At 43.8% G+C, this 13,286-nt stretch overlaps 1 protein-coding gene across 1 annotated transcript; it reads left to right on the top strand.

Moving 5' to 3' along the window:
- The first annotated feature begins 6,218 nt into the window (after nucleotides 1-6,218).
- Nucleotides 6,219-9,112, top strand: LOC131472780 (kinesin-like protein KIF2A). Its single transcript, XM_058650229.1, has one exon. The coding sequence runs from the start codon at nucleotides 6,364-6,366 to the stop codon at nucleotides 7,945-7,947; it is 1,584 nt and encodes a 527-aa protein (XP_058506212.1). The 5' UTR covers nucleotides 6,219-6,363; the 3' UTR covers nucleotides 7,948-9,112.
- The last annotated feature ends 4,174 nt before the right edge of the window (nucleotides 9,113-13,286 follow it).

Raw genomic sequence — 13,286 nt, 5'->3', positions numbered from 1 at the left:
TCAGCAGCATGAGTGAGCGACAACAAAGTGCTGGAGATCAAAGAAGCAACGGCACAAGACACACAACTCACTGCACTCAATAGAGCCATAAAGGATGGATGGTCTGATGAAAGGAGGAAGTGCCCATCTAACATCCAGGAATACTGGAACCACATATGTGAAATCTTTGAAATGGAAGGAATACCCTTCAAAGGTCAGAAAATCACAGGCTCGGCGAAAACATGATCCAGTGCCTACACACAGGGCACATGGGCCCGGAATGGGGAAACAGATAGAAGCTGATATAGAATACTGCAACATATACCAAGAAAGACGCAAGGCAAGACACCAAAGAGCCCCAAACTTGTAACTTGATACAGTTGTTGTGTATCTGCTCCTGGTCTCTCTCTCACTTCTGTCTCTACCTTATCTCCCTCTTCGTCCTTTCTCTCCCCCACCTCTCCTCTGTCCCCCATTTTCCTTTCACCCCAACTGGTCGAGGCAGATGGCTGCACATCTCTGAGCCTAGTTCTGTCAGAGATTTCTTCCAGTTAAGAGGGAGTTTTTTTCTCTCCACTGATGCTGGCTCATTGTGTGAACTGTTGGGGTTCTCTGCGCTCCTTGACGTTGTCTATGTACAGTGCCTTGAGATAATGTATGTTATGATTTGGCGCTATACAAATAAAATTGAAATTGAATTGAATTGAATCATCAGCGACAACGGTCCATGCTACAGCTCCGAGGAATTCCACCACTTTGCAGATGCATGGGACTTCACACACCACCACAAGCGCACGCTACCCACAGAGCAACGGCGTTGCTGAAAGGACCGTCCAGACGGCAAAACGCATCCTGCACAAAGCCAGGGTTGAGAAAAAAAGACCCCTATCTTGCAACCTGTCCTCCAACTGAAACGTACATATAGGTCGTTTTTCAACCCCTGAAAACGTACATATAGGTCGTTTTTTCAACCCCTGAAAACGTACATATAGGTCGTTTTCTGAAAACATGACTTTGGGTCGTTTTTTTCAAACCCCTGAATGCAACGTAAAGGTAGTATTTTCCAACTCGAATATGCACAGATGTTACTGAGGGTAGGGTTAGGGCAAAAGACAGGGTTAGGTAGTAAAAATTCCAAAAATATTAAAAAGGTGGTATAGTTAGGGACCGAACCATTGTCGACCGTGCTCCGGCGCAGCGCTCTCGCTACTGAGCCGACTGCCGGTGCTGACATCGGCGAAGCCACTAGATACGGCGTCTAAGGCGGAAGTGGTTGCTGTTATGTATACAACCGCTAGGGGCGCATGTTTTGAAAACGTAAACATAGGTCGTAATTCCTGCATACGACCTATATGCACGTTTTATTGGAGGACAGTCTCCTATATTTCTCTCTTTGAATACAGAAACACTCCTGCAGCCCCGTGTAGCACTCCAGACATCATGAGAGGAGAGAGGCCTGCCAACATCTTCAGCAGACGTATTACAACAGAACCACTAGGTCTCTGCCTCACCTACCTGTCGGCACACCTATCTGTTGCCGGCAGGAGGATGAATCCTGGAGACCTGCAATGGTGACACAGCATGCAGACACACACTACATCAGCTACTACATTCAGACAAGAGATGGACAGACTCTCCGACGGAACTGCTGGCACCTCCACGAAAGCAGAGAAACCCCAAGCGCTGTGAACGCCCAGCATACAAAGAACAAACATGCCGGCCACACACTGCCCTCACATGCTGACAACACCGAGCACACAACCACCCATGTCAGACACCGTGTCAGAGAACCCCCCACAACCAGAGTGCCAGCCACAGCAGCAGCCGCCTGGCTACACAACATCTGGCTGCATGATAATAATAATAATAAAAATAATAATACATTTAATTTAAAAGCGCCGTTCAGGTCACTCAAGGACACTTTACAAACAAAATGAATTAAAATCACACAATTAGATAAAACCAAAAAACACAAAATCAACACAATAAAATAGGGAAATGACGGTAAAAGCGGGGAGGTTAGAGGGAGTAGGCGGTCCGGAACAGGTGAGTTTTGAGTCTTGATTTGAAGAGATGGAGAGAGTCACAGTTACGCAGGTCAGGTAGTAGTGTGTTCCAGAGCTGCGGAGCAGAGTGGCTGAAGGCTCTGCCCCCCATAGTGCTGAGGCGGGCAGGGGGCACAGAGAGGTGGATGGAGGAGGAGGATCTGAGGGAACGAGTGGGGGTGATGATGTGCAGGAGGTCAGGCAGATAGGGAGGGGCAAGGTTGTGGATGGCCATGTATGTGTACAGGAGGAGTTTGTAGTTGATGCAGTGTTTTACAGGGAGCCAGTGGAGGTGCTGAAGGACGGGGGTGATGTGGTGGTGTGAGGGGGTCTTTGTGATGATACGGGCGGCTGAGTTTTGGACCAGTTGGAGTTTATGGAGATACTTTTGAGGGAGGCTGAAGAGGAGAGGATTGCAGTAATCAAGACGGGAGGTGACGAGGCTGTGAAAAAGGATGGCGGTGGAGTGGGGGGTGAGGGAGGGGCGGAGTCTGTTGATGTTACAGAGATAAAAAATAAGCAGTGTGGGTAGTGATGTTGATGTGTGAGTGAAAGGAGAGTGTGCTGTCGAGGATTTCAAGATTTGAAGAAGTTTTATTGTCATTATGAGACATAATGAAATTTTTCCAGACTCCCGGCTAGTGCAACATGGTCCAGTTTTATGGAGAGTTGAGCAGGTTTGGGGGGGGGGTCAGCAGGGGTGTGTTTGGGAGGGTGGTTGTGTGTGTGGCTGCTCGTGTGTGTGTTGGGGGGGGGGTGTAGAGAAGGGATGCAAATTGTTTTCACTGTGGGGGGGCGATTGCTTTCACAGCTCTGGGGAAGAAGCTGTCCTTGAGTCTATTGTTCTTTGCTTTGATGTTTCTGTACCGCTTTACTGTGCACTGTTTGTACCGCGGTACAAACAGTGCATAGCCCGGGTGTGTGGAATCTGTTGCTATGCGTCTGGCCCTTCTCCGGACTCGGGCAGTGTAAACTGAGTCCAGATCAGGTAGACGGCATCCCACAATCCCCTGTGCTGTCCTCACCACCCGGGCTAGGTTCTTCCTGTCCTGTGCTGTGCAGTTGCCATACCACACTGTCATGCTGAGACACAGGATGCTCTCTACAGTGGCTCTGTAGAAGTTTATGAGCAGTTGGGAAGAGAGCCAAGACCTCTTCAACTTCCTGAGAAAGAAGAGCCGTTGTTGAGCCTTCTTCACCAGGTGTGAAGTGTTCACAGACCAGGAGAGGTCGGAGGAAATGTGGATGCCCAGGAACTTTATGCTGTCTACACGCTCCACCTCCTTTCCATGTATGCTGAGCGGAGCGTGTACAGTCTTCCTGGACCTCCTGTAGTCCACTATGACCTCCTTGGTCTTGTTGGTGTTTAGAACAAGGTTGTTCCCGGAGCACCACTGGGTCAGGTTCTGGACCTCTCCTCTGTAGTGGGTCTCGTCGTAGTTGGAGATGAGACCCACTATGGTGGTGTCATCTGCAAACCATCTCACAACCATGTTTGTGGAGTGGATGGCAGAGCAGTCGTGTGTGAAGAGGGTGAAGAGGACAGGGCTGAGCACACGGCCTTGCGGTGTGCCAGTGTTGAGGGTTAGTGGAGCAGACGTGGACTCCCCTATCCTCACCACCTGTGGCCTGTTGGTGAGAAAGTCGCTAATCCAGGAGCAGAGTGATGTTGACAGACCCAGGTTGTGGAGTTTCAGGGCCAGCATGTCCGAGGGGACGGTGTTGAAGGCTGAGCTGAAGTCCACAAATAGCATCCTAACATAGGTGTCGGGATGCTGCAGGTGAGTCTGGGCCGTATGAAGTGCTAACGAGACAGCATCCTCCGTAGAACGGTTATCCCTGTAGGCGAACTGCTGGCTGTCCAGCCCAGCAGGGATGGCGTCCCTGCTGGGTACATAAGGATGACACCCAGACTATTTACCTGAGGGGAGGGGGAAACTGAAGAGCTGTCAATGGTGAGAGAGAAGCTTTAGAAAGGGTGGCTTTAGTGCCGAGGAGGAGGATTTCAGTTTTATTGCAGTTTAATTTAAGAAAGTTTGAGGTGAACCAGGTTTTTAATTCCGACAGACAAGAGGTGAGGGAGGGGGGAATAGTGTGGAATTTGGTTTGCAAGAAAGGTAGAGCTGGGTGTCATCCACGAAGCAGTGGAACTGGATATTGAATTTACGGAGGATGTAGCCAAGGGGGAGGATATAGATGATGAAGAGAAGGGGCCCCAGGACAGATCCCTGGGGCACACCTGTAGTGACTGGGGAGGGTTTTGAAGTGAAAGATTTGAGCTGTACAAACTGAGTGCGGCCTGTGAGGTAAGAGTGGAACCAGCTGAGGGGAGTGTGGGAGAGGCCAATGGAGGAGAGTCTACTGAGGAGGATGGGATGTGAGATTGTGTCAAAGGCAGCACTCAGATCAAGGAGGATGAGGATGGAGACAGAACCAGAATCAGCTGCAATGAGGAGGTCTTTGGTGATTTTGATTAAGGCGGTCTCTGTGCTGTGACAGGGGCGGAAACCAGACTGGAAAGGCTTGTAGAGTGAATGGAGGGATAGGTGAGAGTGAAGTTGGGTGACAACAGTTTTTTCAAGGATTTTGGAAATGAAATGTAAGTTAGAAATGGGGGGGAGGTTATCGTAATTGTTGGGGTCTGAACCGGGTTTCTTTAATATGGGGGTGACAGCGGCAGTTTTGAAAAGGGAAGGGACTATTCCGGATGAAAGTGAGGAGTGGATAATAGCGGATATGAGAGGGAGCAGGGAGGGGGAGCAGGATTTAACTAGGGTTGTGGGGAGGGGATCGAGCTGACATGTTGTGCGCTTTGATTTGTGTATGAGGTCGGAGATTTCGGAGGTAGTGGGAAGAAGAAAACTGCAGAAGAGATGACAAGAAGAAGGTTCAGATGGGGAGAGAGGTGGCGAATTTTGATGTAGGTGCTGATGAATGTTATGGATTTTCTGGTTGAAATAGTCCATTATGGAGTTGCAGGTTTCTGTGGAATACGGGTGGAGGGGTAGAGAATTGGGTGGCTGGAGGATTTTGTTCATAATAGAGAAGAGGGTTTTTGAGTTTCCTTCGTTGGAGAGGATGAGGCCGGAGTAGTAACTGGTTTTGGTTTGTGAGATTAGGTCCTTATATTGTGTGATATGGGTGGTGTACATGTCCTTGTGGATAGTGAGACCGGTTCTTTTGTGTAGTTGCTCAAGCTGTCGGTATTTGGATTTCATAGACCTAAGCTCGGGGGTAAACCAGGGGGCAGATGCAGAAAAGGACACAGACCGGGCTTTCAGGGGGGCGAGAGAGGTGAGAGTGTTGGTGTTAAAAGAGCGACTAGTTCATCGGGGTTGGAGAGAGAGTCCGGGATCTGAAAACTGTCAATATTGGAGCAGAGATAATCCAAGACAAGTTATTGACTTGTGAATTGTAAAGGGTGTAGGCAGATCGCTGCCCTCATATACATATACAAAGAAAGAAAGAAAAAAGAAAAGTTTACCTGTTGTAAGTTAGACATAACTTTATGTATTTGTTGCACACCTTTTAAGAAATGGTAAATAAATTATAGGAATAATATACTTACCTGTTACGTTAAACAAGCCAGTGCATTGATATAACTACACTTGCTTAATCAAGACACAATAATATAAGTTTTGTTGATGTGTCCTAATGTAGGCACAAGTGTGTTCAGTAAGTGAATATTATTCTGTTTTTGTTTTAAGAAGGGAGATGTAGCATTCTGACAGTCCCCTAAGGGACACCATAGTCTCATGCAACGTCACAGACTCTCGCGAGACTACAGTGTGTATATCCAAGATGGCAGAATAAACAATGCAACCAGATATCAGTGTCCATACAGTTATTATAACTCGGTTCAAACAGCTCGCAAGATATAAATATTACAAAAGCCATGTTGGGCTTATATTTAGATCCCCCAGGCATAAGTAGGGGCCATGCTAAGCTGGCCCTTCCAGAAACTGGATCCTTAGACCCATCTGTATGAATCTTAATATATTCTGAGATTTATATACTTTTAAATTTGTATACTTTTTACATTTTGGCTATCTTCAAGCAGAGATAAACTGCCAGAAATTATTAGAAGAAAAGGAGATGCAGTGTCACCTATGATGTCATCTGTGACTTTGATCACTTTAAACTTCTTGACAATAAAAGCCAGCTTTTTACAGTTTTAGAATTCAGATCAAGGAGAAGAGGAGAATAGCAAGGCAACGGGAAAGAAGCAAGAAATCAGTGGTTGTTGTTATGCAACTCTACGAGTAAATCTCCAATTTTGCACAAGTTAATCAAATTAGTTTGAAGCAACAGATAATCAGTAGTCAAGCATCCTCATAACATGAAGTCAAATTGTGTCAAGGAGGTGGAGTTAATACAGGAGGGAAGAGAGCGGCGCCGCCTTCAACAACAGGAGCTCAGAGAAAAGAGAGCACAAGAGATGGATGCCACAATTCCTAACTATGAGATCATGTGCATGATTCGAGATTTTCGAGGCAGTATAGAATTTCGTCCCCTGACTACATCAGAATTGATTGAGGCACACAGAATATGTGTATGTGTGAGGAAACGTCCACTTAATAAGAAGGAGTTGGCCATGAAAGATTTGGATGTAATCACCATCCCTACTAAGGATGTAGTGTTGGTTCATGAACCTAAACAAAAGGTGGACCAAAGCCGCTACCTGGAGAACCATACCTTCTGCTTCGACTATGCCTTTGATGACAGCACTACCAATGAGATGGTCTACATGTTCACTGCCAAACCTTTAGTAGAGACCATTTTTGAGAAAGGCATGGCCACCTGCTTTGCCTACGGCCAGACAGGTAGTGGAAAAACACATACTATGGGTGGAGATTTCAATGGGAAAAACCAAGTCTGCTCTAAAGGAATATATGCACTGTCTGCTCAGGATGTATTTCTCATGTTGGAGAAACCCAGCTACAAGACATTAGATCTCCAAGTGTATGCTACCTTTTTTGAAATCTACATTGGAAAGGTGTTTGACCTGCTGAATCGTAGAGCTGAGCTGAGGGTGCTAGAGGGAACGAAAAAGCAAGTTCAGATTGTGGGTCTTCAGGAGAAGGAGGCTAAGTGCACAGAGGATGTCCTTAAACTTATAGAAGAGGGCAACAGCCACAGAACATCGGGCAAGACATCAGCCAATTCTCTCTCATCTCGTAGCCATGCTATATTTCAGATCATTCTTCGGAGGAAAGGTGAGTTGCATGGAAAGTTCTCCTTAGTTGACCTTGCAGGAAATGAAAGAGGAGCTGACGCATCGAGTGCAGACCGGCAGACACGTCTGGAGGGAGCTGAGATCAATAAAAGCCTTTTGGCTCTAAAAGAGTGTATCAGAGCACTTGGCCGTAACAAGCACCACATTCCATTTAGAGCCAGTAAGCTGACCCAGGTGCTGAGAGACTCCTTCATTGGAGAAAATTCTCGTACATGCATGATTGCAACAATCTCTCCAGGTATGACATCCTGCGAGACCACACTCAATACACTACACTACGCAAACAGGGTCAAGGAGCTGACAGTGGATCAAAACCAAGTGACAAACATCCAAGCTGTCAATCAGTTAGATCTTCTAGACAAGGGGTGCCTGAAAATCTTGCCGGAGGGAGACAACTTCAAACTGTTTTGTGAGCAGAATGAGGAGGAAACATCTCCCCAACTGTTTACCTTCCATGAAGCCGTGTCTCACCTAGAGGAGATGGAGCAGGTTTTGGAGGACCACCGTGCTGTTTTCCAGGAGTCAATCCAGTGGATGGAGGATGAAAAAGAGCTGCTGAAGTTGACAGAGGAGGTGGATTTTAATATGGAGTCTTACGCCTCTCAACTGGAGCAGATCCTTGACCAGAAGATAGTAGTCCTCACTGAGTTACGAAACAAAGTGAAGTCAGTCCGCTCTGCACTCTAGGAGTAGAACCAAGCCAGGGCAAGCCAAGGCTGAAGAGTGTAACAAGCAGAAACATAACCACTGGATGTTTGGCATAACATAGCTTATCAACCATTGTTATAACCCTTCTACTTAAAAACTGGCTTTTAACTTACGATTATCTTGTTAGAAAACCTAGTAAGGAATGGGAATAAGTTTGATTAAGTTTGACCATTCACAATCTGCAAAGGTTTCTGCAAACTAAAGCAAAATTATTATGCAAATGGTTGTAAATGCCCCTCCTGACCCAAGCTGCCTGTAGAACAATGGTTACAAGGCTTGCAACTGTCGTGCATTTTCCTTAACCATTAGTTGAAGAGTTGATTAACAATAGTCACTTAATTGTTAACAATAAATTATAGAAATACATGTCTTTCTCTTTTTTACACACACACACACAAACACAACATTATGGCCATAGTCAAACTGTCCCCAGCATGAGCCCTGGCACAGCTATAACATGCTTCACTGAAAGACATTTTTACACTTTTTTTTCCTGCTTAAGTGCATGGAGTGGATGTGTTCCATTTCCTGGTATAAGTTGTAACTACACTGTATGTGTGGTCAAGAGAAGTGACATGGACAATTATTTATTCTTTAGTGGTTATATTCTTAATCGCATTAAGATTATGGCTACTCCTTCAAAATTGTCCAAAAGTTAAAGAAAAATAATTTCCATTATCGAAGCACTCTGTTTTATTATGGCCTGGGGCAGTGAACATGCACGAAAACCAGTATTTCAGAACCCTGGAAATAATTTAATTTTGCATTAAAAATGCTGGAATAATTTTATAATAAGTGTAATTTATACATAACAAATTATAAAAAAAAACAATAAACCACTTATTTAAATTGTTGTGGCACCATTTCCCTTTTAAATGGTGCCACATTTTTAAATTTATACATATGTATATACATATACTGTATATGTATGTATATATATATATATATGGATTTGTGTGTGTATGTGTGTGCACGCGCATTTCTCTCTGTTTCTTCTTGTCTTTGAGTTTATTTATTTGCTCATGGTATATTTTATCTGTTTATTATTTATATAGTATTATCTAATTGTTACTAATACTGAAATGTTTAATATACCTATAAGTATGTCATTTGTATATCTTCCCCTCTTTATTACAAAAATGAAAACTTATACAACTGTCTTTGTCTATGGAATTATTGCTCAATAAAAGTATTTGGAACAAATTATTCTTGTGAATAATCAAGAGAAACATGCCAAGAGACACATACATTAAGGGATTTTTTTTTAATTCCGCCAAAGCCATTTGACATGCACTGAAATCAGCAAGAACAAGCAAACAATAAATGGATGTACAGTAATTAAGCTAAAGTATATAATACATATATATATATATATATATATATATAATATAGCTAAAGTCATCCTCCACTGCGACTTGCCAGTAGTCTGATTCCTGGTGTGTTTTGTAGCGTGGCTGAGCTACGGCCCACAACAACTACTTAAATAAAAGAAGGAATTGCATATATTGTTGTCGAGAAATTAATTGACAATGCAGACAGATGTGAAGTATTTACAGCCTAAGCAAGGCATAGCTTTATTTACAATTGACTTGCTACACAGCAGTGGAGCAACAGTCAAATAGCTTTCCCTGAGCTAAAATACTCCAACCCCACACATCACTCATTGAGAGTGCACCCATGTGTGTATGGCATTAGTTTGTGCATGTGCATGTGTGACAAATTTGGAATTCCTCATTCCTGCAAAAACAACTGCTTCCTGGCTATCAAACCTTCTGATAATCACACCATTTTGGGAGAACGGTCACTTCAACTGTGGCTTAGTTCCCTAATCAAGACATGTGAGATATGATTTGTCATATGAAAGTCAAGTGATATATAATATGTGATAAATGTATGTCAAAAATTAAATGAACATAGTCAAATTAATTGTAGTAACTGAGCGCTGTCATGGGATAATCTAAATTTACAAAAACATCCAGACATCCTTGCATCCAGACCTGTACCGCCACTCAATGGTGAAGTCAGATACTACAGGACCCTGACGCGTGAGTATACCAGGGATATGAGACGCGCAATGCAACATGCACTTTGTGCGTCCCCAGAGAATGCTCATTACTTTGAGTGCATGTTACCTTATTTTGTCATTGTTCTCAGACACGATACTGCCCTTGACTTTGTCGTCCATTAGCCAGTTGACACAATGCCACTTGACATGGACTTCTGGTCATGTGGCTCTCATTACAGTGCAGGCTCCTTCTCTTACTGACTTCTCTTATTTTCTTATATTCTCTTTCAAAGACTCATAAGTGCAAGCAGCAGAACATTTATGCAATTTAGTGCTAGTACTGGTGCTGCCTGTGAACCCATGTACCCAACTTCCTTGTCTTGAGCTGGGCTCCTGCCTTCTTTTCTGAAAGTAAACAGACCTATGGACAAGCCTATGGAGAGCAGTGAATGAATGTGGGTGATAAAGACAATGCTTGCTATATACACGCATATGCATGCTATAACTATATACATCTACATACAAATAATTCATAATTATAATAATAATTTTGGATATTTTAGCTATTGTTTTACTTAAAGCTGTTAACACAGTGGGCCTTTATAGGGTCCTCTCAGTAGCAGAATTGTGTCTGTAAACACGTTCAGGGAAGTTCCCTTGTCTCACATATCAAGTTTCGTGCAGATCGGACAATGTACAGCCATGTAAAAGGGCACTTACTCTTTAAAATGGCTGACTTCCTGTTGGGCGGGAGGCGTGTCTGTAAACGTGTTCAGGGGAGGTCCCTTGACTCACATATCAAGTTTTGTGAAGATCGGACAATGTTAGACTTTACTTCCTGTTTTGGGAGTTCTACTTCCTGTAGAGAGGTCATCCTTTACAGACATGTTCAGAACGGGTCTGAGGTCTTACATATCAAGTTTCAAGTGGATACAACAATCCCTGTTAGAGCAGCATTAAAAACTGTAAATGTAATTTTGTCTGCCGTTACCAGGGGGCGCTGATTTTGACAGGGAATATTTTGATATAGATTTGTTCAGGGCCGACTGTCATCAATCCTAGCAAGTTTGGTTCAGATCGGACCAGGATTGGCAAATAGTTTTTTTAGTATTTTCTACCACCACCAGGAGGCGCTGTTTTCAGCAACTACCCATCATCAATCATAGGACATTTGGTTGGGTTATCATATTCAGCATGCATCATCTACCGTGTGTTTTGAGTGTTTTCACCAATTTTGAGTTTGATACGATGTACTCTATTATGTATAGTTATAACCGAAATCGTGAAGTTTTTGTATTTTCTGTTACCACCAGGAGGCGCTGTTTTCAAAATGTACAGTTTTTGCATAGACGTCTTCAGCCATGGTCCATCATCAACCCTAGCAAATTTGGTTGGGATGGGACCTTCTATCGCAAAGTTATAAGAGTTTCGTTACCTGTGGCGAAAAATTTTAATTTTCGCCAACTTTGCCATCCCCGTTCTCATACGCCATGCGACATTTTGAAGGTGATCTCATGAAAGCTCTAGGACAAGTTTGTTGAAATACCATTGGTGCAAAATGGCCAAAATCGCCTCTGTTTTGGCATGCAATCCAAGATGGCGGCCTTCCTGTAGGATTCACAGGGAAGTCGTTGTAGATTTTTTTGACCGTCCCCACCTAATGAACTTGTACTAAGTTTTGTTCATGTATGTTAAACCTGACAGCAGATGACCTAATACAAGTTTTTTGCGTCAGTTTTTAGCCCCGCCCACTTCCATTTTTTGACGCACATTCCCACACATATTGACACAATATTTCAAAGGCATTGTCATGCATGTACCATAGTATATTATCACAAGATATTTCATAGAAAGGTAAGTACAAACTTAAGGGTGATTCAAACTAAATTTACAGGTAAATTCCCTCTTTTGACAGGTAAACTCACAGGTACCATGTAAGTAAACATATGTATTTCAAAATAAAATCCTATTTCTGGGGTAAAAGGGAAGAACTAAATAGACTCACTGTAGTGCTCTAGTCTGCTTCTATCAACGTAACTACCTTGTGTATAGGTCTCTCTAGATACGTTGTGCCTTCCCTTTGCTATCGCATGTGGTGTGGCTCACTACCAACTTCAGCTTTGTCACCCTACAATCTGTCCCTGGGTAGACTTCAGTGACTCTTGCTAGTTTCCATACATTGTGATGTGCCTGTTCGTCTTGGAGAAGGACGATGTCATTGACTTTAGAGTTCCTTCTGTTCTTAAACCACTTCTGTCTTTGTTGCAGGTTGTGAAGATATTCCTTCCTCCATCTGGTCCAAAACTCGTTAGCCAAATACTGAACTTGGCGCCACCTCTTTTGTAGGTAGAGATCTTGCTTGATGAATTGTCCAGGTGGGGAAAGAACGACTGTCGACGCCAGAGTTAGAATCTGCTTTGGGGTTAACGGTTCAGGTCCGGATGAGTCATTTAGATGCTCAACGGTAAGTGGCCGGCTGTTGATGATGGACATGATTTCATACAGGTAAGTACGAAGAGGGGTGCTGTCGAGCCTTTGTGCAGATTGGTCCAGAAGCTCTGAGAGTGTTTGTTGTCATTCCACGTCCTTGGTGTTGGATCTTTTTGTGGAAGTGCTTAATGAGTAGGGATAATATGTGGCTTTTCTGATGAAGTATTGCTGGATGTTTTATGTGCGGGTGTAGCGCAGCTTGACTTAAGATTCAAGAATTTTTATTGTCATTATGAGGGCATAATGAAATTTTTGCAACAATAACGAAAGACACTCTTAAATAAGACACAACAGACTTGACACTTAAATAAGACACAACAAAAGACTTAACACTTAATAAGACACAACGAAATGTAAAACTACAGTGTGTGCAAAGTAAAATATATAAAACTACAAAGTGCAGTTTAGTGCAACTTGGTGCAAGTCCAGGTTTATGGAGAGTTGAGCAGGGGTGTGTGTGGGAGGGTGTGTGTGTGTGTGGCTGCTTGTGTGTGTGTTGGGGGGGGATGTAGAGAAGGGATGCAAATTGTTTTCACTGTGGGGGGCTATTGCTTTCACAGCTCTGGGGAAGAAGCTGTCCCTGAGTCTATTGTTCTCTGCTTTGATGTTCCTGTACCGTTTTCCTGATGGAAGTGGTACAAACAGTGCATAGTCTGAGTGTGTGGGATCTGTTGCTATGCGCCTGGCCCTTCTCCGGACTCGGGCAGTGTAAACTGAGTCCAGATCAGGTAGACAGCATCCCACAATCCCCTGTGCCCTCCTCACCAACCGGGCTAAGTTCTTCCTGTCCCGTGCTGTGCAGTTGCCAAACCACACTGTCACG

This window comes from Solea solea, chromosome 14 (assembly GCF_958295425.1).
Source record: "Solea solea chromosome 14, fSolSol10.1, whole genome shotgun sequence".
Classification (NCBI taxonomy): Eukaryota; Metazoa; Chordata; class Actinopteri; order Pleuronectiformes; family Soleidae; genus Solea; species Solea solea.
This window is presented reverse-complemented; position numbering and strand designations above follow the sequence as displayed.